The sequence below is a fragment of the Macrobrachium rosenbergii genome, chromosome 17, assembly GCF_040412425.1.
Source record: "Macrobrachium rosenbergii isolate ZJJX-2024 chromosome 17, ASM4041242v1, whole genome shotgun sequence".
NCBI lineage: Eukaryota > Metazoa > Arthropoda > Malacostraca > Decapoda > Palaemonidae > Macrobrachium > Macrobrachium rosenbergii.
In genome coordinates this window covers 26,667,281-26,695,262 of record NC_089757.1, presented here as the reverse complement: position 1 = coordinate 26,695,262, position 27,982 = coordinate 26,667,281, and the positions used below count along the sequence as shown (strand labels likewise).

Sequence of the window (27,982 nt, the reverse complement as noted above, 5' to 3'; positions counted from 1 at the left end):
CAGTATTCATGTAATTTTATTTATGTCTTTCTTCATACATCAAGCTACAAAATATATAAAATACACCACTGGAATTTCAAGATGACTGAATTATTGTATTTATTTCAATAAAAACTCAAATTATTAAACTTGGTAATTATAACAACTACCAATTCATCAACAATCACTGATGCTAATCCATACTAAAGCAAATAAAAAAATATAGCAAATACCTGAGTTACAACAAAATCTACACCATCACATCTAAAATTTTGTCAAAACACACATTATTCAAACAAACAACTGCATTATCCAGTCAACATACACTTATGGATGATACTAACAGATGCATCAACTTCCACAATGATATTTTGTTTAAAAAGGTACTTCCAAACAGTCAACTTGACTATGAAAACATTTACAAAACAAAACCTAAGTCTAGTATCATGTACTAACCATGGTATCACAATATGATAAAATCTAAAAATGAAGCAGGAAAATGGTGATTCAGTGATATCTCTGATGACTTCATATGAATGATGGCCTTCTGAGTCTTGAAACTTGGAACTTGGAACTTTAAGCTTAGTCAAAGTGCATCAGCAGTGTGATGGGGCAGTGATCTGACCCATACAGTGAAGTTCGAATCACGTTATCACAAAGATTTGGGACAATTCGCTCGGAGAGGACAAAATAATCAAGTCTCCTGTAAGAATGACACAAAAATTACAACACATACAACAAAGCAATAGAAAGTTAATAATAATACTGTACACAATTTCTGAAGGTTACACAGACTACAATGTAATGGCCACACTATTACCTGCAGAACTAAGTTCTTTTGGAAAAAAAAAAAAAATTTTTGAACTGTTATTGCTATCAATCCAGCAGGTAACAGATTTTAAACATGTGGTGTCATTATTGATCCAATGAACAGACATCAATTGCAAATCATAAAAAGACAGAAAGCTAAGCCTAAAGTCTTAAGACTTCAAAAATCACAAAATAATTAAATACCAACAGCACACTGTAGTAAAAGTTCAACTACTGTACGATACTTGTAACAAATGAAAATTAACGACTGAAACAACTGTAATCTTGTTTTATTAGGATATCAATATGCATACGCTGCATCAAAAGAAAATCCCACTTGAAAATAACAAAACATAATATATATAGGAGTATATATATATATATATATATATATATATATATATATATATATATATATATATATATATATATATATATATATATATGTATATATTTTTTTTTCTCTCTCTCTTTTTTTTTACAAAACCATCATTTACATTAGCCCATATGTGTGACCTCAACAAACCCTTGACACTCCATTACTAATTCACAACGAGAAAATCATATACCAGCTGGATGACTGCTATTGCACAAGAACCTCCATGGATCCTGGGTTACAAGCAGTTAAAGAACAACTTTTTCAGTAGTCTAGCTATAGATGTGAGCAATCAGTGACATTGAGAGACACAATAGTGAAGGTAAATGACATCTGAATAATCATGCCCTGAAGGATGTCTGCTTACGCATTTTTAAAGATAAGGTGTCACCTAGACAGAAAAGAGTGCAGGAAATTCTAAAAGTGCAAGGCTTGGAATGATCTACCTAATATATACTGCTGTATGGACATTTTCATTGCAAGTCCAAAGGTGAGGGAGCTCTATTAATGGAGGAATGGTTACAACTCCATTAAAACCTTAATAATCAACCAAATTTAATTAGTAAGTGTGTACTACTATTAACAGCAATATGTCAACACTTTCATTAATATCTTTTCATCAAAAATGCCTTCCATATATCCATTTGTCCCTACTTAAAATACTACATTCATATTGTGGGGTGCCTTCTCATTTGTGCCCTTCCTCACCCTTAGCTTCTCCTCTCTGAAGCATGATTTTGGCTCCAGGTGGTGTTTTTACCTTTCATCAACTCCCACTGGTCATTAATTAATTATTTAGCAAATTACTTCAACTTTAACTTACTCCAATTTTAATCTCTCGTTCACAAACAAGGTTGCTGCTTTCTCTCTTCTCTGGATGCTCTTTTGCTAACGGTTAAAACAAGTTCACTGAGAGTTCCTCACTCTACCAAGCAGTCTCCTACTATTCATAAAGACACTTCTCCCAACATTTAAGCCATGGAAATCAAACATTCTTTTATTACACAGTTCAGTGACTGTTTCTTTCCCTCCAATTCCATGCTCAGGACTTCTCTTACCCCAGCTTTTCTACCCCTATTTTTTTTGTTTTCTTCAACAATTAATTTCAAATAATAATGTCACCAAGCCAATATATAATAATAATGAAAAAGTACAACATATTATTACTGTATTCTGACTGATAAATTTTTACAGATCCCAAAATCCACTATAGTACTTTTATAAGAAACACGCATTGGCTTTTAAAAAATTAATTCTTATAAACACTCTACAAATAACAAGAGCAATAAATACAAAGAAAAAAATTAACTTACCATCCAACATTCTTTGCTCTGCAATTCTTCATGTAGGTCCAAAATGTGTACTGCTCTGTTTTGTCTGGATAGAGATGTCTAAAGGAATCGACAAACCCTTCATTTAGGAGATCAGTGAAACCGTCTCTTTCTTCCTGAGTGAAACCTGCGTTCTTTTTGTTTCCTTTGGGGTTTGCTAAATCTGTAGACAAAAAATGCAACTAATGAATGTGAAGATCTGGTAAAATTTCATCATTGAAATAACACTGAAATACCAACAAATGTTTGAGTACAACATTCAACAGAATATACTTCCAATCCTTGGCAGCAATAAGCAAATACTGACTGGAAGACCTTCAATAACTGTAAAGCAACTGAAATACTGATAAATCATCTCAGAAACTTTATCAACAGTGTTTTTCAACATCAAGTATCATACACACAAACTTTAAAAACAAAGTGCAATAGTAGCCTTACTAATACTGAAGCCATTGTCGTCTGCCATTTACACTAAAAAAAATCATAGGCCACAATGCATACAGCACAAATAAAATTCTAATAAAAATCAATTCAATTACGACAAATTCAACAAGATAACACAGCCACCAAATAGGATATTAAAATAAAATTCACAACAGGGAAACATGTCACACCAAGTGCAACAAATTATCTAAGTACAGCTTCCTCACAAATTTTCATGTGATCTGACATTAATATGATACTCTAACTCTTGGCTATGCCTAAGGATGGATTAATGAGCAATTTTATCATCAGTGAACAAGTTAATAACTAATGAAGGTAACAACAATCCAGAGATAAATCTAACAGCATGCTTCGAAATAAGAAATTAAGTTCTCATAATTACCAATTTCCTTGTGTGAAACATTAAGGTCCCCACACATAATGACAGGCTTTTTTGCATCAAGGTCCTTCAAACATTGACGAAACTTTGGATCCCAATCCATTCTCTTGTCCAGGGTTACCAATTTTCTTCCAGCATTTGGAACATCTGTAAAAAAAATTGCATATATCTATAGCTTTTACATTCCACAAATACAAACTCTCATTGGCTTAAATATATTAGTTGTTAAACAATGGTTAGCTGAGGGACTGATCAAGTGAATCTGTAAGGCCCATTGTGTACGTCACTAGTTAAAAGCCCCAATTTGCAATGTCTTCAAATAATCATTTTTAAGCCTTGATGAACAGGAGCTAAGGAATGTTTTATATTGGAAGGGTTGTGTGAGGTCATTCTCAGTAAAATGAGATACTGATATTTATGAAACAAAATTATTCAAAATTTTACAATTTTTCAAAGAACACAACTTCATTTTGTGCAGTCACTCTTTAGGAGGGAGGTTTAAAACATTCTTTCCAAAGGGAGATGAAAAGAAGAGTTATTGAAACTCAAAATCCTACCTATCCACGAATACCGGTCCAACTGAAATGTTTCAGTGAAATATTAAAGGACAACGCTGTGTCAAAAAACCACAGCCAACTGGCATTTCCAACATCTTGGCTAACATGAACACTAAATATAAAGTGACTTCATGATCTGCAATTTTCCACTTCAAAAATTCATAGCATGCTACACAATTTATAGAAAAAAAAGTGTTGTATTCTTGCCCCGTAACTTAACATGATACTGAGGCAATACCAAAGCTAGCCACCTCAAGTCAGACATTACTGCAAGAGGTAAGTTTTAAATCAGTCTTTTCTTGATGTGGGGTGGGCAGTGCAGATTGCTGTATTGTAAAGGTTTTTTGTCACTATTTAAACTATTATACTGATTGCTTTGTGCTATTACAGTGAGTAAGCATGTCGTTATTGGTGACAATGAAGTTAAAGTTCATATGATTTTCTTAGAAAAGAAACAAGAAACAAATTTGTAAAAGCAGTAAGATCTGGTGAATGCACTGCATGCTTAAGCACACTAGATGTGACAATAATTCTAAAAGCAAATCTAGTGGAGAGGCTGTAGTGTGAAGTCATCATATTCTCATCAGTGTTGTGGAACAAACTGTTGTATTCGTGATGTGGTTCACTGATAAGAATACGGTACATATCACTAACAGCTTGCTTAGCTGTTGCCAATACACTCTAAACAAGTAAAATATACAGAAGAAACAAAGAAAAAACCAATGTGGTAGTCAATATAAAATACAACCAGTACTATATATTTAAATTCTACTTGAAAACCTTCCTTAAATATCTGAACTTGTAACATTCATTTTCCTCTTGAGGGTTTTTCTATGAATTAATACAAGATGCATAATAAACTTTTGAGGAAACATGTCAAAATAATCAGGAGGACAGGTAACAGCTGTTAGGAGTGACCAAGATTGTTCCATCTGATTGAAAAGTTTCTCTACCCAAAGGCTATATCTAATCACCCTCTAAGGACTTATACCACAGCAGCTGAAACTCAGAGAATTTTTTTTAGTTTGGATTTGTTTTCAAGGAATACACTGCAGAAAACCTGTTGGTAAAAATCTGTTTGTAAGTGGTAGGTGTATATTTGTTTTGTCTAATGATTTTGTATCATCATGCAACTCACCCTCTGCACTTGGCAACACTCCTCCAGAACACAAACATGTTATTTATAATAAAAGCACTAACAAAGTCATAAAAGTACATTAGCAAGAGAAAAGGAAAATTCTTTAGTACCATGTACATTGAATATGGCAAAGAGCACAGGGTTGCACAAGCTAGACTCAATCATATTAAATCCAATTAGTAGCAAGTGGAGGTCTTTCCCTAGAATGAAATAATTCAACAGGGAGGGCAGTATTTTTTTTCTTTTATGAAAAATGTCACTTCTAACCTAATCATCACACAACACTATATAAACATGAATTTACTTCATTCTAAGAACACAAGGAGGTTCAAAAAACATAGTAAACAGCCTTCTAATATTTAAAGTCCCCATCATGAAACCCTTTTAATAGATGCATTAATAACATCAATAAATTTAACAGTATATGAAGAAATGTCCATTGCAGGTCTAAAAACAATTTGTACAACAAATCATGTACATTAAAAACTTCATTGAAACTATAAAAAAAATCTCAAAAATATGTTAAAAGTTATACTCTAATATACTGTATATAAATGTCTAACAAATAGTAAACACTTTTTAAAACTTAACATCAAATAGATGAATGCGTTGCACTTACAAGCAGTGACCAAGAAAAATTTCTCGTATTCAGCAATTATGCAACGACCTTCATCATCATGAGTTTCATCACCAATTCCGTAAGTCACATTGATAGGTTCCAGTTTTGAGAATAAGGCCACCCCAGAATAACCATCCTGTTTTGCTGGAAAAAAAATTCAAGCATAGTTACCTAAAAGGTTTTTCGGTTAGAAACCTGTACAAACACTTCCAACAGATACATAGTACATTACTATTAAATATACATGGTTTCAGTTATGCAAAATATACAGTGCTTCTAAGAAATACTTTAGAAATACTTTACAGGCACACCCAATGAAACTTAATACAAAAGCTCTACTCCAAGTATTGTCAAACATATAAGTAAAATATTGAGTAACAATCAAGGATACAGGAAAGCAAATCTAACAAAATTAGGAAAGCAGATGAGTAAAGCAGGAGGAAATATTAATAAATATATTATATATCATTTATCAAAATGATAACCTTGAAAGTAGACAGCGAAAAACTTACTATATAAGAAGAAGGCAGAGAAACTCCGTCTTCAGGGGTACAGGAGCTGAAAATTCCTATAGGACGGCACTCAGAACAATACATAAACCGCTACTTCAGATACAAGGCCATGGTTGTTTTCCACTTAAGGATAGAACCCATGTTACCTTTGAAAAGCCCCTTAACGGGACGAGATGGTTGAAGATAACCAAGCGGTCAAGAGTGCACTGTGGAAATTAGTGGAACCGCATGGAATCTAGTAGTTTGAGTCGATTTCTTCTTAAAATAAGAATACAAGAGACATCCACTGAGAGAGTAAGAAAGTCTGAAAATCATTATTTTGCTCTGAGGCTACTAAGGCTCTACAGGAGTCATGGGGCAATTCTTATGCTCAAAATTTGTTCAATGCTCGATGAAGGGGGAAGGCATAAGTCAGGCCAAACTTGAAGAAACGCATCCACCGCTCAAGCCTGAGGGCCCTCAAAGAAGTAGTAGTAGACTGGTCGTTCCTGTTCATCCTCATGCTAAAGTCCACATTTGAGCGCTCCCTTAATTCCGCAGCAACTGTCAGACTCATAGTTGTAACAACCACTCTATAGGTAGGTTTGTCCTTCCTGAATCCTCAACTGCCAAAAATATTGTCCTTCCACAGAATGTACTAGCAAACCAAGATCACGTTGTTCACTTCACTCAAAGCAGCAATCTTTCCTTAGTTTCTGACCAGGGATAAACCTACCAGGAATCTTCGACGATCTTCCCACCACCCTGACAGCTTATAAGGTTTACCAGGTGTAGCTGACCATTCTGTGGTGCATTGTAAGTCAGAGTAACAACACTTGTCATAATTCTTTATTTTGTGTTACATGACAGAGAGAGAACACAAAACCTGGACGTAGGTTTAAGAATAAAATAGTCAATTCTTAATTTCGGTGTCCCTCCTACAGAACCTGGCGACAATGATGGTCCTGGATTACTTACAAGTTTAATGAACATTTGCTGAAAGTTGTGATCTTTTATGCCAAGATGGTACCGCAATTGTGCCTGATTATTCTGACAAATTCTCCAGTGAGGCCATGTTTCCTAACAAAGAAAGCCATTACCTCTTAGGAAGCTTCCGTGGGGCAAAAATTCAAGAAACAATAAGAGCCCATTCGTCTTCAGACAGACAAGCCTGCAAGTTGCAAAAGTATACCCCCATCACCAGACAAGAACGTACCGAGGAGAAATTAGGGAACTTGACGAAAAATCATAATGCAGAGACTGAGCCAGGTAAAGCAACAGATCCTTGGCCTTTGGAATATACTGTCAACAGAGTTGGCAACTTGAACCAATTGACTTGGTAGAAAAGAATACAGTCCGACCTCAAAAATCCAGCATTCCATGGTCTTGGACGTTTTTGAATCAGCCGCCATTAGTTCTTGAGCAGCTACAAGGGTGGCGCCGGATTTCAGTTTTTGGACTTTTTCGGATTTTGGAACGAAGCTTACTCCATAATACACAAGAACAAAAACATTCTGTGAAATTCAAAAATATACATCATACAAAAGAACTGCAATTTGCGTATAGTATTGTATACTTGTGTATCTTCTGACCTCATGTACCAAGTTATCATTAAAATTTTGTCCAAAAGCGTGATTTCATCACATACATCCTGTATTAGTGCGAGATTTATTTTCAGCGCATTACACTAGGCTAGGCTTTTTATACCTGTCTCAGTTCCAGTAGATACCACTGATAATGCATACAGTATTACATCTGAGTTAGCTTTTAACTAAAAAATAGGCCTAGAAACTTGGATTTTCATTCTCCAAATACTTAATGGGTGCCAAATTACTCAAAGGCAACTGAGACCTACTCTCTACATGGCCTCTTTCCTCCACCAATGAGGATAACACAAAGCACAATGCTCCTGCAAACATCAACAAGCCGAAGAGATTCTTCCAATTCCATCTCTTCTTTCACCTGAGGGTGACAGCTGACAACAGTAGCAGAGTATCCATAGTGCACCTGCGAATCGATGAAAAGGAAACAGGGAAACGCAGTCTGAAGCAACTCACCTAAGTCAACACAAGTCAGCCGAGTGAAAGAAAATGTGAAACGTTGGAAGGCGGGGAAGGGGAGTTACAATGACTTTCCTGCCTCGTCCGAAAGCGACTCAACAGACTTGAGAGCATTCCCATATGATGCATCTTTAGAAAGCTAAGTAGCTAGAATAATACCCAGCTTGGAAACAACAGAAGATGCTATAACCATGGTAGGACTGGAAAGGGAAGCATTAATCGAGGCAGAAGTAAGAGATTCACCAACAGCCGAAGAAAAAGCATGTATGGAACGAACTTGTGCATTTTGATGGGGAAAGAGGAATAGCAGACAAGGCTTTAGAATGAACTATAGATGTAGAAGAGATTGGTTTAACAATCTACTGACTCAACATAGCATTAGAATAAGTGCATCACTAAACACATTATTATTAACAACATTATATATACCTATATAATTAGTCCTATCAGTGCTAACAACCTAATACTAGGTGCCAATGAAGGGAGAAGTCACATACATCGCAAAGAATAACGTTTATCAAAACAATCTTTCGGCTAACACATTAAATGAGACTCAGAGCATGAAAAATGAGGGACAGGTGACTGAGGGCACAGAACCACATCGCCCCTAGAACCAACCTGGTTCCCTGGCAGAGGACTCTTCCAACTATCACAGGGCAGTCCTAGTATAGGGCTACAGACAGGCGACGGCACTGCACCTTACCTATTAAGGGGAACACGAAAATGTCCCCACACTATGAGGAAACCCAGAACGATTCCCTAACCAAAATAATGTTTACGTCCTGTTCTAACTTCTCATGTGCTTTTCCTAAACCAAAAGGGGAGAGGAAGGCAGAGCTAAAGAGGGAGCCTCAGTACTAACTAAAGCATTAGCAAAGGAAAAGCCTAGATTGAGTACAAATAACTACAGACAAAGGACCTGGAGAAGGGGGAGAAATGACAGATTGGAGACCTGACCAAACTAGTTGCTTTTGCAACCTATCTGCTTCCCCTAACTTTCTATACGGTACTTAAACTTATGCAAAGAGTCCTTCAGAAATCCCTACTTCCTCACATCTAAGCTCAAGATCACACTTTATACCACTGTGGCTGGCACAAACAGTGTATATCTTTCTTCAAAAATCAACATTCTGCTAACGCAGTAATCATTCCTACGGAACCTGACATTCTTAGCCTTGATTCCAGTGAAAGGAATCCTAAGAAAAATAAATGTACAGTACTGTACTGTGAAAGCAGCAAACAGCTAAAGCCATGAAATAACAACACGCACCTATACACAAAGGCAGCAAGAAGGATTCTGAAGAGCTAAAACATTCAAAACACCTGGTGGAGAACAGGTATACCAGACAGTTATCTGGGCAGCCATTTGATCTTTTGTCTGAATGCTGACTCACCTATCAGCGCAGAGGTATAAGCTATCTTTAACAGCAGGTAAGATTCATTCCAAATAAAAATGTTTCAATGAGGAAAATGCAAATTGAAGTAGTCACAAGTGCTGGAAGAGCAATTATAACTTAAACGTAAACTCCAGAGAAACAAGAATAACTCAGTTCACAGGATCATAAAGTGTGGTTATTGGCTGAAAAATCCATTCTTACCCAGGCAGAGAGCAAACGTATAGTAAGATTAGCTTCTCACATCTGTTATCCAAGAGGGATAATTCTGGAAACTTTAAGCCATGAATATATGCATACCTCTGCATATGATTACTGTAATGAGGCAGTGTTAAAACAAACATGCAGCAATAATACCTGGCATAAAATAGCTCTTGTATCCCTTTATATTTTTCACTTCATCTGGAAGTTTATCCACGGAGCACTTAATTTCTTGCAGACACACCATATCAGGATCTTCTAATTCAAAGACAGACAAACCATCTTTCTGTGAACAAGAAAGGGGAAATGCTATGAACACGAATAATAAAAACACCTACTTGAAATAACCTAGTAAAAACTACCCACTTACGGCAATTTTTACATTTTTGTGACAAATGTTTCCCACTTCAGCTGCTATTTTGAAACAAAACCACTGAAAATCTTCCACTGTCTGTGGTAACTATTTGAGAAAAATAAAGCAACCTACTTCACCAGTCTTCCCCTTTAACCTTAAACAACATAAAATTTCAAATATAATTTTTGTTCCATAGGTATAAACTTTTTCTACTGTACTATGAACAGTAAGTAAACTCTCAGGCTTGTATTTTCATAGATTTGCAAAACAAAATTATGGTCAAAGAATGGACTTGTATGATGAACTGGTTGTAAAGGCAAAACCTTCCACTGACCACAATATTTACATTACCTTAAAGAAGATGGCAGGAACTTAAATGTTATGTTCCAGAAACATACTTGTAAGATGAACTGGTTCCAAAGGCAGTTCATCATTGACCACAATCTTTGCACTACCTCACAGAAGGAAGGCAATTAGTACAAAACTTTGAAATACTCAAGATTACCTCAGCTGACCACTATTTTAGAATACTTGTCAATTCATTAGTGAGGCTACAATATTACTGCAAGTGCAAATGTTATTACTGATTTTTTTTTTTTTTTTTTTTTTGGTCTATCACAGTCATCCTATTTGACTGGGTGGTTTTTATAGCGTGGGGTTCCAGATTGCATCCTGCCTCCTTAGGAATCCATCACTTTTCTCACTGTGCACTGTTTGTAATAGCACAATCTTCTGCGCAAGTCCTAGAGCTACTTCGGCATCTAGTTTTTCCCGGTTCCTTTTCAGGGATCTTGGGATCATGCTTTAGTGTGCCTATGATTATGGGTACAATTTCCACTGGCATATCCATTTTCCTTCTTATTTCTATTTTCAGGTCTTGATACTTATAAATTGTTTCTTTCTTTCTCATCTACTCTGGTGTCCCATGGTACTGCAACATCAGTGAGTGTTACTTTCTTGATTTTGTCAATCAGCATCAAGACTGGTCTATTGACATGTATCACCTTATCTGTTCTGAAATAGTCCCAGAGGATCTTTGCCTGATCATTTTCTATAACTCCCTCACGATGGTGTTTGTACCACTTATTACTGCAAGCAAGCTGGTGTTTCTTGCACAGGCTCCAGTGGAGGGTTTTTGTTACTGAATCATGCCTCTTTTTGTACTGGTTCTGTGCAAGCGCCGGACATTCGTTTGCAATGTGGTTTATGGTCTCGTCTTTCATATTGCACTTCCTGTATGTGGGCGAGATGTTTTTCCAACTATTGTCCTTTGGATATATCTGGTTCATAAGGCCTGATCTTATGATGCTGTTAGCATTCCTTCTGTTTTATTCTTGAGTCCTCCCTCTGTAGCAACTGCCATGTTTCGTTGCTGGCCAGTTCTTTAGTCTGTCTCATGTACTGTCCATGCATTGGTTTGCTATGCCATTCCTCTGTTCTGCTTTTCTTCTGTCTCTGTACATTTCAGGGTCTTTGTCTACTTTTATCAGTCCTTCCCATGCACCCCATAGCCATTATCTTCACTAGTCTTCAGGTTTTGCCTCAGTGTTCTGCTTTCGATGTTGACGCAGTCCTCTATGCTTAGTAGACCTCTCCCTCCTTCCTTTCGTGATATGTGTTATGTATAGTCTGTATTTGCTATTGGGTGTAGTACTGCAGTAGCAGTAGTAGTAGTTGTAGTATTATATGTTTAATGAGACCAAAGAGTTACATTTTTAGACACCCAGAGCTTACCAATGGAAATATGCAATGGAAAGAGAAAATTAGAGCAGGATAATGCTAAAAAGGTAGGACAACACAGTAAAAAGAGAATGAATGGAGCACATGAAGAGTATAAAAGGCAGAAAGCAATTTAGCTGAAAACAAAGGGACACCACAAAGAACCTTTAGGACCATCTACATGCGCTACTGCATGTGGAATTCTAACTTTTACTGAAAGGATGAAAAATGTAATGTTAACTGGAAATTTGATTAACTAAAGCATACGACCATTCTTTGATAAAACCAAGGTATTAAAAAAAACAGTTTTGCATTTTACTTACTTTCATCCAAGCTCGCAATCCATCAACATTCCAGGACACAATCTTGAGGTTCCAGGGTTCATCATCCTTGGTTTTGGCATCAGAGGAGAAATTGTCCTTTTTGACTTTCTTCCCCTTCTTCTCCTCACCATTTGATTCCTACCAGAAAAAGCAAAAATACTAACATATTAATCTAGGTACAAAAGACATGTGATCTAAATCAGGAAAAATCTTATTAATAGTCCATATTTTGCTCAACTCCAATACCTCTTATGCCAACCTGAAAACCGGTTATTTCTATTACTTCTTTTCTTTATAAACTTTATGCAGTATTATTTTGTCATAAAGTTATCTTGCCAGTTCTCAGACTATCCAGCCACCTCCAATGTGTTTTACACATCACTGCACTTGAGCTTTTGAGACCTATTTCAATACTGACTTCATTTACAAACCTAAAGAACCAGTCAAGTCTGTGGTGGATGAGACACTGATTTCTCACCAGACATCAAACATATTTTAATAATAAAATAAGGTTTGTTCATACTTACCTGGCAGATATATATAGCTGTATTTCTCCGAAATCGACAGAATTTCAAAACTCGCGGCACACGCAGTGTGGCCAGGTGGTTAGTACTCATTCCCGCCGCTGGGAGGCAGGAATCGGAACCATTCCCATTTTCTATTCAGATTTTCTAGTGCCACTGTCTCAAGAGGGAGGCGGGAGGCACTAAAAATATATATCTGCAGGTAAGTATGAACAAACCTTATTTTATTATTAAAATATCATTTTGTTCATGACACTTACCTGCCAGATATATATATAGCTGAATCCCACCGTTGGAGGTGGGAAGAGACAGAATAGATTTAGGGAACAAATAAATGTAGGCGAATGACGCCCTGGTTCCTTACCTGTTAGCATAGCTGACTTCGAGGTTATCTGTCACCCAAGCCTGCTTCTGCTTATCCAGAGTCTCCAGCAAGGTAGGGACCTATAAAGCTGGAGAGATCCAGATGACCTGTCAAATGGGACGTGACCACAATAGGACTAGATCATGTGACTATACAGAGAGGAGAAGGAGCAAAACCAACCACCTGACCGCCCTATCTAAGTAAAAAACCTAGCATGAGCTAAAATTGGGACAAATCCACCTCAATGGCCACCCAACAACCAAAAATAAACAACAACAAGATTAAAAAATACTACCTAACCCCTAAAGGATAGGATGAGTATTGCCTTCTTCTCCCCAACATTGTGTCTCGAACGTGTATGGTCCCAGCGAAGAAGCAGTCTTCAAATGTCGCCTTCACATCCCGCAAGTAATGCTGGCGAACACTGAATTACTTCTCAAGAAGGTAGCACCAAGAATATCATTCAGAGACATATTCTTTTGGAAAGCCACCAGAAGTCGCGATAGCTCTAACTTCATGAGCTTTGACTTTCAAGTCTCATGTCACCTTCTAGGCAGGAGGAATGAGCCTCTCGAATAGTACTTCTTAAAGAATGCCAAGGCATTCTTGGACATGGAAAGACTCAGGTCTCTTCACCAACACCACAGATTGTCCGATGAGCCTCTAGTTTCCAGCCTTGCTAAGTAGAACTTGAGAGCCCTGACAGGGCACAAGACTCTTTCTGACTCTTGCCCAAGTATCTCCGTCAAACCTTTGATTTCAAAAAGATTTGGGCCAAGGGTTTGAAGGATTTTTCGTTCTTGGCTAAAAACAAAGGGCTTAAGGAGCATACAGCATTAGGACCCTAAAGCAAATATGTTTGCTAAAGTGCTTGCACTTCACTAATCCTCTTGGCTGTCGCCAGAGCCGTTAGAAAAAGCTTTCTCGTCCCATGTTCTTGAGGGAAGAACTAAGAGAGGTTCAAACGAACTGGATATAAGAAACTGGAGGACAACATCCAGATTCCAAGAAGGTGTCCTTAGTTGAAAAATTTCGACAGTCTCGAAGGATCTCAGTAGATCGAAGATCCTTGTTGTTAGACAGATTCAGGCCTCTATGCCTAAAAAAAGATAACATACTTCTATAACCCTTTATAGTCGAGACTGCCAGTTTCACTCTTATGCTAAGATAAAAAGGAAGTCAGCTATTTGTGGTACAGAGGTCGTGGTCGAGGAAACTCTTTACTCCTGCACCATCTCCTAAAAACAGACCACTTGACTGGTAGACCGCATTCGAAGAAGTCTCCTGGCATTAGCGATCCTTGCCACAGATCTCCGAAAACCTCTTGCTCTGGCCAACTTTGAGATAGTTTGAATGCAGTCAGACTCAGAGCGGAGAGGTTTTGGTGGAACCTTTCGAAACACGGCTGCTTGAGAAGGTCCACCCCTCAATGGGCAGAGATTCTTGGAAAGTCCACTAGGAAGGACAGGGTCTCTGGGAACCAATCCATGCTGGGCAGAAGGGGGCTATTAAGTCATCCTTGCTCCTTCTGGGCCACGCAAACTTCCTGATCACTTCTCCCAGGATCTTGAAGGGAGGGAAAGGCAACACGTCCATCCCTTTCCAGTCCCAGAGAGGGCGTCTGAGAGAGCTCCTGGGTCGAGAACAGGAGAGCAATAAAGGGGAGTCTTGCCGCCTGGGAGTGGCAAAGAGATCCACTGAGGGACGTCCCCATATTCTCCACAACTCCTAAACATACCTCCCTGGTGAAGAGTCCACTCGTCGGTAGCAGCTGATTTTGCGGCGACTGAAGGTCTGCATCGGATAATTCTCCCACTCCACGCAATGAACCTCGTGAGGAATAGTGACCCTTCAGCATGAGTCCAGGCAGGATCTCCCTTTGCTAGGATGAACAGGGAACCGATCGAGTACCCCCCTGTTTTTTGAGGTACGCTAGAGCTGTGGTATTGTCCTAATTGACTTGGACAATTCTGCCTGCAACTTGGGCTCAAGAATTGAAGAGCCAGAAAGATAGCACCCAATTCCTTGAGATTTATGTGCCAGGACACCTGTTCCCCTCTCCAGGTGCCTGACACTTCTTCCCTCCTCAGTGTTGCTCCCCATCCTTCCCTGGACGCTGCGTCGAAAAAACAACACACTCAGGTCGGGGTCTGAAGACGAAGAGAAACCCTTCTGCAAACTTTAAGGGGTCGAACCACCCTTCAGATGATCCTGACAAAAGGAGATATCACAAAATCTTCTTCCAGATTCTCCTTCCCTCCAGTTCTCCGCAAGAAAAACTGGAGTGGTCTGAGATGGAGCCTCCCAGGAAACAAACTTCTCCAGTGAGGAAATGGTCCCAGCAAACTCATCCATTCCTCACCAGAGCATGTTTCTTTCCCTAGAAAGGCTGAAACTTTTCTTAAGCAAAGCAGTTGCCGTTCTCGGATGGAAAAGCTCAAAAGCCACTGAATCCATCTGAATCCCCAGATAGACGATGGACTGCCGGGAACAGATGGGACTTTTTCGGTTCACAAGAAGTCCCAGGGACTTCACAAATTCAGCGTGAAGTCATCCTCCAGACACTTCTCCGAGAAGAGGCTCAATGAGCCAATCGTCTAGGTAGAATGACACCCGAACACCCGCCAGGTGAAGCCACCTCAACGTTTTCATGATCACCGTGGAAGATCATGGGAGAGGTGCACAACCAAGCAGAGGGCTCTGAACTGGAAGACTGGTCCCCCAGCACAAATCTCAGGTACTTCCGATTGAGGATGAATGGGAACATGGAAGTACGCATCCTGTAAGTCCAGAGAGACCATCCAGTCCCCTGGTCTTAAAGCCCTAGAACCGACTGGGGCGTTTCCATTACGAATCTTTCCTTCGAAATAAATGGATTCAAGACGCTACATCTAAGACCTGGTCTCCACTCTCCCGACTGTTTCTGGGACTAAGAAAAAGCCTGTTGTAGAACCCCGGGAATCCAACTTCAGAACTTGTTCCACAGCTCTTCTCTAACAACTGCTCCAGGAGGTCCAAAAGAATCTGTTGCTTCTCTCGTGGTAAGACGGCGACAGATCCCTGGGCTTAATCGGCAAAGGGGTGGAAACATGAGAAAGGGATCTTGTAACCCTTCTCTATGACAGTTAGTGACCATCGTCCTCCCCCCGCTCTCCAGGCTCCCGCAAAATAAAGGAAGCCTGGCTCCTACAGGGTGTCTGGAGGTGAAAGAAGTCACTTTTTTCCCTAGGTTTAGAAGGGCCGCTCCTCTGGTGAAACCTCTTCCTGTGGAGACGATCTAGAGGAAGAAGTTCCCTCCCGAAAGGCTTCTTCTTCCTGGGAGGACAAAACTGAAGCAGAAGAAGAAGAAGAAGGACCTGGAGGACGCCTAGAAGAATGAGCCAACAGATCTTATAGGCCTTCTCCTTAAGACTTATGGAAATGTCCCAATCAAAGACTGGGGAACAGATGGTTAGACAAAGGAGTCAACAATAACTCTGCCCTTTGCGTAGGAGAGACAGACTTAGCTGTGAAGTCAGTAAAACAAGGCCCTCTTCTTTAAGAGGCCCGCACAGAAATGAGACGCCAGTTCTTCAGATCCATCCCTAACTGCCTTGTCCATACAGTTAAGGACACTAGAGAGCTCCCAGGGTAATGAAGTCAGGCTTCAGAGCTTAAGATCTAAGGCTCCCAAGCACCAGTCCAAAAAATTAAACACCTCCATGGTGCTGAAGAGACCTTTGAGATGATGGTCAGTCTCTGACAAGGTCCAAGAAACCTTAGCAGTAGGCAGATGAGACCTTCTGGGCGCCGACAAGACTGGTAAAATCCCTTGAGAAGAGGAAGGAACTCTGGGCTGAGATCTTCTCCTGTCTCATACCACATACCAGCTTTGCCTGAAAGCTTAGACGGAGGCACAGCGTAAAGAGGTCTTGCCATGAGACTTCCTGTTCCTCCATCCACTCGTTGACTTTCTTTGAAAGCCCTCTTGGTAGCCAACGAGAAAGTCATCTTCAAAAACCAGAAGACTTTTTGTAGCTTTGGAAGAAGCTTAACTGAGAAGGAGGAGAGAGGAGCTGGGTTTAAACTTGTCCCCAACAAGTCTTTGCAAGCCGGTCAAAACTTGATAATCGAAGAAGAGGAAGCAGACGAGTTCGACCAGCAGGATCCGACCGGCAGACACACCTCCACACCGCAACAGCCGGAGAAGCAACCGAGTCACCCAACACTTTAGGGGAACGGCCTTGAGGTCCAATACGAAGAAGAGATCTTCAAATTCTCCAGACGAAATGGAATGCCCATTCCTGAACGAATCCTGAAGAGCAACCAAGGACGCCCTGAGGAGCGCCCTGGGAGCGCCCTGAAGAGCGACACTGGCGTCACGCCTAAAAACCGAAGAGCCTGACCCTGTCGGCGCCCTGACACAGAAGGCCCTGAAGAGCGGCTACCGGCGCCACGGAAGAAGTTAGCAGCATGAGAGCGCCATGTTGACATGAGCGCCACGACGAGCATGAGCAAGAGAGCTAACAGAGGCTTACAAAGGCGGCGACACAGGCGGAAGGAGACCCCGGACCAGTAAAACGGAGCAGGAGAAGGAGACTGAGATCTTTTGACAGGCAAAGTCAGGTCCTTGCGACAGCCGGGACGAGGAGCAGAGTCCTTCTGCCCAGAGAAGACAACTGCCGCTGCATCTCCAACAAAATCTTCTTAGAAGGAGAAGAATCATGTCTGGGAGGAGAGACAATCCTGGGGAAGAAGATGGGCGAGGGGAGACCTTCTTCTTCTCACAGGAGCAAGAAAGGTTCTCTCCTGGAGCGGCTGGGGCGCCAAACATCCTCATCAGACGAAATCTAGTCCTCTTCTGCGGTGGAAAGCTTCAAAAATAACTAGCCGAGCGCCGAAGAAGACGACGAAGTCCTCTTGAACACAGCTCCTTGAGAGGGCGAGAGTCCTTACGAGATTTCCACCCCCACGGGGAGGAGGAATCGGAGGAAGAAAAGCAGTCCTTGAGAATGCGCGCACGAGAACGATCTCTGGCAGCCTGGGAAGCAACAACAGGACATGCCGGGAGGACATCAGATCGGTGGGGCCCCGAACCTTCTTGCAGCTTTTAGACATGCCTTCTCCTGAGTCCTGGGAGTCTGACAGAGGTCCAGGCCTAGAAGCATTATGGGGCGATCTGACGCCCCACAACACTGGGGAGGCACTACACTTCACAGCACTTTGGAGAGATGTCACTTTGTTCTCGAGCGCACGGATAGAACTCATGATCTGCGCCAGGGCAAACCCTCCACAGACACAACATCGGGGCGAAGGCAAACCACAGGGACAGGTGCAACATCAACTACGTTGGGATTATCAGGAGAGGAAATAACCTGACTCTTGCACACTTCCTGGAGGAAGACCTCCTAACCCTGTCACGCTCCAACTTAGCGAACATACGAATCATAAGACTTCCAGCTCGCATCCGATAAAGGTTCACACTCCTTACATCGATCATCTATAAGACAAACATGCCCCTACACCTCAAACAAACAGTGAGGGTCTACGAAAGCTTTCTGCGCCTCACCTTACAATCACTCATACAACATACACGGAAACTAGCAGAACTAGAACCAGACAGTTAAAGAGAGGTCATAAGCAAAATCCACAACAGTCCAGAAAAGCGTGCAGCCAATCCACAGTCCAAGAATCAAAAACCAAAAGTCAAGAGAATACTTAAGTGGAATAAGCAAGTTAACGAAATCCAGAGGCGGAGGTACTGTAAAACAGATGTTAACAGTACCCGCGACAGAGAAAATCTGAATAGAAAATGGGAATGGTTCCCAATTCCGCTCCCAGCGGCGGGAATGAGTACTAACCACCTGGCCACACTCGTGTGCCGCGAGTTTTGAAATTCTGTCGGATTTCGGAGAAATACAGCTATATATATATCTGGCAGGTAAGTGTCATGAACAAAATATATTTTTCATATTGTTTATCTCATGTCTTATGCCTTTTTAGCCATTATTTTTTATGCAAACCACTATTTTCATGATTCTCCTTACCCTAACGCCTGACAATTATGGATGGCTCAGTAGGGGAACCAGGGTTTTGAGTAAATATAACACTCAAAATGAGTGCGTGCATCGAAAGGGTTAATGGTTTAAAAAGTTGGGGGGGGGTCTCCCCTTAAAACTGGCTACAGAAAAAAAAAAAGGTGCATGACATTTCACCAAATAATTACAAGCACACTATAATGGCCTTGAGATCCAAAAACACAAGGCTTCCAGCAAACCCAGCACTGTACTTTCTGAAAGGACAAATCATGCTCTTGTAAAAACTTAGTGGCATCTCAACCTTTCTTGAAAAATTCGGAAATATCTTCCCCATACTTCATTACATAATCTAAATACAAAGCATCCACTGTGTAAGTTATCAGAATATCATGAAAGCTGACAGAAATCTTAAATCAACCAGGAACCAAAGCATGAGAATTTATGAAGTTCTAATAGGAAATGATAGGTGTGCTGTATGTGCTGTAACTTTAAAATCACAATACAAAGTATATTACACTTGCATTATAAATGGCAATCACTTTCCAATCCAAATAAGAAAATACCGCACTTTGAAAATAGCTACAATAGCTTAACCTTTGAGGATAATTCATGTCTTTAGGCCTAAATACTGACTGGCAATACTCAAGTTAGTCTATACAGTATACTGTAACTGGTAATTATACAGGGTGTCCATCAAGTCTCCTTACAATTTAAAACATATATAGGCGGTCCCAGTTTACGACGGGTTCCGTTCTTCTTGTCGTAACCAAAATCGTCGTAAGCGGAAAATCGTCGAAAATCATCAAAAATCATAAGAAAACCTTACTTTTAATGCTCTGGGTGCATTGAAAACGACGAAACTGCATTATTATTGAGTTTTACATCAAAAAAACCTTCAAATTATGATTATTCTGACGTTTTGGGGCCATATTTCTTCCGTCGGATCGACGATAAAGAACCCCGAACATGAGCGTGAAAGACGGGAAATAATTTCTGATGAATATATTTGAAAAGCGTCGTAACCTCGGAACGTCGTAAGCCGGAACCGTCGTAAACCGGGGACTGCCTGTATTACAAAAGCAAATGAACAGACAAAAACAGTACATGTGTGTAAATTATTACAAAATGAGGAGTAGATATTGAAGTTTTTTGCCTCTTTTGATACACCTCCATATGGGCATCATTAGTTGCAAGAAGCACATCAAGACGGTACTCGTACTGGAAGCAGTAAAGATGGACTTAGTAGAACGATCAAAGACTTGTCTCATGCAATCGGTGTTTTCCTCAGATGTTCTTGGTTGTCCACTCCTCCCTTTATCCAACACTGTCCCCGTCTCCATAAATTTCTTGTGCCACACAAAAATTGACGGACATGATGGTAGATCTCTTCCATACTTAGTTCTGTAGTTTCGCCGAGTCTGCGCATCCGATTTTGTTTCAATAAACCATGACATACATTGTACCTTTTCTTGAAGAGTAGCCATTTTTTAGGGGTTAATTTATCAGCACCTCTGTCATCAACAGGGTACCTGAAATACACAAATGCAATGTGATTTAAAACTTTGATAACTTCTGAGCACATTGAACGAATTTGATTAAGATATCTCATCAATGGCTTTTGTAATATATTTGTAATATATTTTTTAAGTTGTAAAGAGACTACAAACACCCTGCATAACTTATTCCCCAGTTACACAAATTGTATATTTTTGTCTTGTTTTTTAAAAGTGTTGACAATTATTGTTGCAAACTAGCCTAACTGCTTTTGTTTTGCTCTGGAAAATATGACAAACTTAACAACAATAATTTGTATTTTTCCTAACATACAAACCCACAACATCATGTGACAGGAGGTATCGTTAGGTGTGCGTGCGCAGACGGGTAGACTCGCTTTTCGAGAGTAGCACTAGCTATAAAAGAGGCCCACAGGACCAGCATCCTCCAATTTGTAGGCCATATGCTTTGGGTAAGCTTTCAGTGTGCGTATGGGGCAAAGCAAAATTTCTTCCTGATCGTTATCCACAAAGTCCTTAAGAGATGGAATGGAGAAGCCATCAAATCTTGGGCCATGGACGGTGGGTCCTTGCGATGAAGTCCGGAAGAAAATTGAAGGCTATTTCCGTCCATCCATGGGTGTGGGTTACATTGTAAGAAAGTGCATGAATCTCACCAACTCTTTTAGCAGATGCTAAAGCTAAAAAAAATATTTTTATGATAAAATAAAGTTTTATATATACTTACCCAGTAATTAGCCAAGAATTTTTACTCGAACAGCAGCTTAAATTTTGAAATTCGCGGTAGCGATTCTTTTGTTTTTGTGTAGGTGACAAGACCCCGCCCACTTTTGGGGTAAGAGAGAGGAACAACTAAGCCAACAGACCAACTTTTTTATGTAAAAAAAGTCCATACGTAGGGAGGAGGGTGGGCTCCATTCGTAATTACTGGGTAAGTATAGTATATAAAACTATTTTATCATAAAAACATCATTTTTATACAGTATATGTAACATACCTAGTAATTACTTAGCTGATTCCACACTGAAAGGAGGTGGGGAATTGTGGACAGTAAAATAACAACTTACATATGATAATTAATGATCTAAACAAGGCTAACACTGAGACAATGTTTGCTGTTTCTTACCTGGTGAGAGCGCTCTGCAGATAATTACTGCCTCTGGTTGACACTCATCTCAACCTGTAGAGATGTGACGGTATAGTCAGAGTCGTCTCTGAGGAAGTGGGATATTCTGGGGCGAAGGAGTGCTCCGAAGGCCAACAGAACATACAGCAGGAACTTTGTGACGAAGGAGAATACCGAAGGTCAACAAAGCTCAGATCATTGCCCCTGCCCAGGGTACAGTACCAAAAAACAACAAAAAACTAGTAATAGAATCACCTACACCATAAAAATTAACATGACCACTACCCAACACTAAAAAACTGGTGGGCACTCCACTGTTGTACCCTCCAGGTTTCCCCAGAACTCAACACCTCACCCATCACTTCACCAGCCACGGACATCGGTCCTAGGGTACTGCAGTTTTCGTAAATAGTTTCCACGTCCCGCAGATAGTGCATTGCAAACACCAACTTGCTTCTCCAATACGTTGCTTGAAGAATGGAGGATAACGAAAGACTGTGCTTGCAAGCTACTGATGTAGCAACTGGCCTAACCTCATGAGCTTTCACTTTCACGATTTTCAAATAATTTTTTTCCACTTGGGAGTGAGATTCGATAATAAGGTTCCACAAAAAGAAGGAAATAGTATTCTTAGATAAGGGTCTAGAGGGATTTTTGACTGAGCACCATAAATTAGAAAACTGCCCTAAAATATCAGAGAGGCTCTTAATTATGAAGGAACAAAGCCAAGGTTGTGAAGGGTTCTCGTTCTTCACCAAAAAGTTTAATAGGAAGGAACAGACTGCGTCTCCGTTCTAAAAGCCGATCCTTCTGTCAATTGCTTGAATGTTACTTACTCTCTTCGCATTGGCAAGCGCTACTAGGAAAATAGTCTTCTTAGTTAAATCCCTGAGAGAGGAAGAGCACATGGGTTTGAAGTGGTCACTTGATAACCACTTAAGTACCACATCTAGATTCCAAGTGAAATTCTCCTCCTTTCTTGATCTGGTGGCATTGAAAGACTTAATTAGGTCTCAAATATCCTGATTAGCAGAAATGTCGAGGCCTCTGTGACGGAAAACAGAGCTGAGCATTGCTCTGTAGCCTTTTACGGTGGAAGAAGACCTTCCTAGAGAAGTCCTCAAGAAAAGAAGAAAATCTGCTATTTGAGGGATAGATGTCTGAGAAGACGAAACTCCATTTCTTCTGCAAAGGGTCTTAAAAAACTTCCACTTTGCCTGGTAGAGCTTGTTGGAAGACGCACGTCTACATTTGGCAATGGCCTCTGCTGCAGGTCGCGAAAAACCTTTCACTCGTTCAAGTTTACTGACAGTCGAAAGCCTGTCAGGGCCAGAGTGGACAGGCCTGGTGGAAATCCTGCAATCCAGTTGTCTGAGAAGACTTGGAATAGCAGGGAGGAGCCTTGGAAAGTCTACAAGGAAATCCAGAAGGTCAGGGAACCATTCCTTCTGTGGCCAAAAGGGGGCCACCAGAGTCATCCTTGCATTGCTGTGAAAGCGGAATGTCTTGAGAACTTCCCTTATCATTCCAAAGGGTGGAAAAGCGTAAAGGTCCGGATTCGACTAATCTTGAATCATCGCATCTGTTGCCCACACAAGAGGGTCCGGAACAGGGGAGCAGAACACAGGTAGATGGTGATTTCAAGACGTCGCAAAATGTCCAGGGTCGGTTGTCCCCATAATCTCCAAAGGTTGGAGCACATCCGATTCTCTAACATCCATTTTCCTTCATACAGCTTGAGGGAAGATTCTCTAATCGAGCTGGCAATGAGTTTTGCAACCTTTCTAGAAAAGTCTTCCTTTCTGAGGAGTTGCTCGATAGTCTCCAGCCATGAAGTTGAAGTGATTCTACTGATTGATGTATCCTTCCGCTGTGTTCTTGTTTTAGTAGCTCTGGAGTTACGGGAAGACGTCTTGGAATGTCTATGAGAAGATGTAGGAGATCCGCATACCATTCCGTTTGAGGTCACATTGGGGCTACCAATGTCATTCAGAGACCCAGAGAAATGAACCATCTGTTGATCACCCTCCTGATTTGGCTGAAAGGAGGGATTGCATACACGTCTAGGTTGTTCCACTGGTGTTGGAACGCATCTTGCATAACGGAGTTTTTTGTCTGGAACTGGAGAGCAATATAGGGGTAACTTGTGGTTCCTCGAAGTTGCGAACAGATCCATTGTAGGGCCTGGCTACAAGCTGAGGAGTCTGCTTGCTACTGACTGAAGCAAGGACCACTCCGTCCCCACTATCTGTCCTGATCTGCTTAAGGTGTCCACTACAATGTTGTTCTTCCCTGGGATGTATCTGGCAGTTAGCATCAGGCCCTTGAGTTTCGACCATAAGTGAATCTTGACAGCTAGTTGGTTTAAGGAGCGGAAAATCATCCCGGCCCCCCCCCCCCACGTTTCTTCAAATAGGAGATAACTGAAGTGTTGCCACTCATCAAAACTGTCGACTTCCCTTTCAGGTCTTCTTGGAAGTACTGCAGAGCTAACCAAGATGCCTTCATTTCCAGCACATTTATGTGTCCTTTTTGTTCTGTCTTGCTCCAAGTCCCTGAAACACTTTTCGTTTAGGTGTGTTCCCCAACCTGTCCTGGATGCGTCTGAGAACGCCAGCATTTCCTGAGCTAACTGGCCCAATTTCATTCCTTGGTGATAATTCTTTGGACTTCTCCACCACTGTAAATCTCTTATGTTTTCTTTTGTTACCGCAATCATTTCTTTTGCAGTCTCTTGATTTTGGCTGTCTTCTTTTAACTTCCATTATAGGGAACATATCCGAGCTCTGCCTTTTGGAACCAGTTTCTCCAGGGACACTAAGTGCCCAATTAGAATCTGCCAGTTCTTCATTGGTTGTATGGGCTTGGAGAGGAACCTTCTCAAAATTTCTAGAAACTTCTCCAACCTTTGTTGTGATGGGAAAGCCTTCAACATCTGGGTAGCTATCATCATTCCCAACGACTTATCGTTCTCAACGACTTGATTTTCTGTATCGGAACTAAATTCGACTTTTGAAGTTGATGAGAATTCCCTGAGTCCTGCATATCCCTAAAATTAAGTCTCTGTCCTTCTCGGCCTGGGCTGCAGAGGGTGAAAGAATGAGCCAATTGCAGAGACAGATGCCTCTCTTGTGGGCCCATGCTGAGACTAGTTGAAAGATTTTGGTGAAAACTTGGGGGGGGGGATCGCTAACCCATAGCAGAGGGCCTTGAATTGATCAATTTTCTTTCTTGAGACAAATTGAAGGAATTTCCTGGAGGAAGGATGAATTGGAATTTGTAGATAAGCATCCAGTAGATCCACAGAAATCATAGTCTCGCTACCTTTTTATTTATTTATTTACTTATTTATATAGATTTTAGGCATACATGCCAAGCACTGGGGCAACTAAGGCCATTCAGCACTGAAAAGGAAATTGACAATAAAAGTTTGAAAGTTTTAACAGGAGGAAAACCTCGCAGTTGCACAATATATCAACTGTTAGGAGTGTGTGGACAGTAAGATGGAAGAAAGAGAATATGAATGGAGGTACAGTAAAAAGGAATGAAAGCAGTTGCAGCTAGGGGCCGAAGGGACGCTGCAAAGACCCTTAAGTAATGCATACATTGCACTGCATGAGGTGCACTGACAGCACTAACCCCCCACGGGGGTCTCCCTACCCGATTGCTGCCAGAACAGACCTCGGTGTTTCCATCTTGAACGGGGTGAGCTGGAGAAACTTGTTCAGTGATGACAGATCTATTACTGGTCTCCAACCCCCTGATGCTTTCTGTTCCAGGAAAAGGCAGCTGTAAAACCCTGGAGACGGTTTCTTCACTATTTCCACAGCCCCCTCGTCCAACACATTCCGAATCTCTTGCTGTAGGGCCTTTTGCTTAGGGGAGTTTTTCCTGCAGAAGGGAAACTCGAGAGGAAAGGGTGACAAAAGTGGTCTCTGATGGAAGGGAAGAACACACCCTTTCTTCAAGGTTAGTACCGTCCAATTCTCTGGCCGAGCTTTCTGCCACTCTTTTCACTTGTATTTCAGACAGCCCTCACCCTGGTTAGCAGAAGAAGTTGGGGGAGGCAGCCTTCTTCATCTGGTGGACACCCTTGATGGTCCAGGCTTTCACTTTCCGTACTGTGAAGGAGCAGAGGAACGGTATTGAAGTTGACCTTCTTCTCTTTGTCTACCACTGGACTGGGAAATCTGACGAAAATTTTGACGAAAAGGTTGCGCTGCAGTTTTAGTCTGTTTACTTCTGTTGTAAGAAATGGATGGTTTTCTTGATGAAGTCTTGATGAGGCGGGAACGAAATACTTAGCATCCTCCCTCCTGTCCGAGATCACCTGGTCAACTAAGTCTTGGAGAAAATACCCTGACATTTTGGATAAGGGGATACTCCTGACACTGGACCAACTGCTCGAAGAAATATGCTTCTGAGCTACTGACAGGAGGGAATTGCATTTTTTTAACAGAACATTAGCTCAAACATTCACCACATTTTTAGTCATATATTTTAAAGCTTTACCTGATGGAGGGAAGATGTCTTTAATTACAGTCCAGGAATCACGAGAAACAGTCTTCTGAATCAGTTTCAATAGGGCCCCTTGGCAGAACTAGAAAAAGTAGAACCTATTTGTCTCAAGAAATCAAAGGAAGCGTTGTTCGATAGCCTTGACAAACTTCCACTTACTATCATGGGTAGGGAGGTGGGCTTCTCTGGTACATCATACTTTGCCTGTCTAGGTAAGGGAGGAGTTAACAATTTTTGCGATCGGGAGGCGGGTACCTGTACCAACCAGTCTGGTTAGTAACATCAAGGATTCCACTGTTGCCACAAACTGAATTCTTACTGTCAAAACAAATTCTAAAGAAATGCCCTACTTGAAACCTAACACAGTCCAGCACTGGTAGGCTATGACCCATCAGGGTGCACCCATAGATACATCAGGTTTGAATGAATCCCTGTGGCTTGGTGGAGCAGATGCAGAGTGGGAAGACAGGTAGGGGATAAGAAATCCGACCATGAAAATGGGCCAAACCTACCCTTTCCTATAATGCTGTGCCCTGACCAAACTAGACCTTACCATCCTAACCTGGCATGCAGCGTCATGCCCTGACCTGGACAGGGGAGCTTCATCGCCCCCACGGTAACAATGAACATTGGTATCAGATCAGCAGGACTAAACTTCTGTTCAAACATGTGGTCTGGCACTGGCTACAACCTAATCAAAACAACTTTAACCTAACCTTTCCTAGAACGTCATGCCCTGACCTAATCAGAACTCACCCACTTAACCTGACTTGGGGCACCAAGCCCTGATCTGTACTCCTTCCTAAGTAACATTTAACATTGTTAGATTTTGCCAAGAGTAGAAATTACCAATGCCTACCCCCGTCTCCCTACTCTGCATGCTACTCATAGGTATCAGGTTTCCCAGTGTGGTCCCCTATTCCCGTTGGGGATATCGTACCCCCCGATCATTTTCTGTGTGATAAGGATAACCCAGGATGAACTGACTCGATGGGGGTGGCCTAAGGGGTGGCCTTGCCCTAGCCTAAGTTTAGACAAACTATTTCTCAACAAACGATTACGTCATCTTTCCCAAGATCTTTTCAAGATATATTCAAAACCCTATAAAGAAAAAAAGATCTTTTCAAGATATATTCAAACCATATAAAGAAAAAAAACAGTCTTCATTTATATAATACAAAAACACGATTTCTTGCTAGCCACTTTGGGTATACCGCTAGGCCCCTACAATGTCTCTAAATGTAAACAAGAAAACAACCACCACCAAAGTCGCTTATTAAATACGTATATAACACACTCACGTTCGCTCTTTTGGGTGGCATGCTTGCTAGAGTTGCGTGCAACTGGCGGAACACACTGGGAACGAATGACAGTCCCCTTGACGTACAAAATCGTGATGTAATAAAGAGCGCCAACGTGAAGCCTGCCTCGCTTTCGTCAATGGCCGTTAGATGAACCGGGCGCGCGCCGCCGCCACCGGACCGGGGTTCGCGTTCTTTACGTTCTGCGATAGATAATAATAATAATAATAATAATAATAATAATAATAATAATAATAATAATAATAATATCCTTCATTTCAGCTCAGGGCCATATACATGGAATATACAAAATACAATACACACAATCTAGATACATAAGATAACATGATATATATATATATATATATATATATATATATATATATATATATATATATATATATATATATATATATATATATAATAATCATGCAGTATCCAC

At 40.8% G+C, this 27,982-nt stretch overlaps 1 protein-coding gene across 1 annotated transcript; it reads right to left on the bottom strand.

Moving 5' to 3' along the window:
• Positions 1-27,748, bottom strand: LOC136847810 (DNA repair nuclease APEX1-like). Its single transcript, XM_067119736.1, has 7 exons — positions 27,541-27,748; positions 12,177-12,314; positions 9,936-10,065; positions 5,634-5,777; positions 3,323-3,466; positions 2,479-2,659; positions 1-682 (listed from the first exon to the last, which is right to left on the bottom strand). Exons 1-7 carry the CDS (start codon positions 27,559-27,561, stop codon positions 562-564), a joined length of 879 nt encoding a protein of 292 aa, XP_066975837.1. The 5' UTR covers positions 27,562-27,748; the 3' UTR covers positions 1-561.
• Between the last annotated feature and the right edge of the window lie 234 nt (positions 27,749-27,982).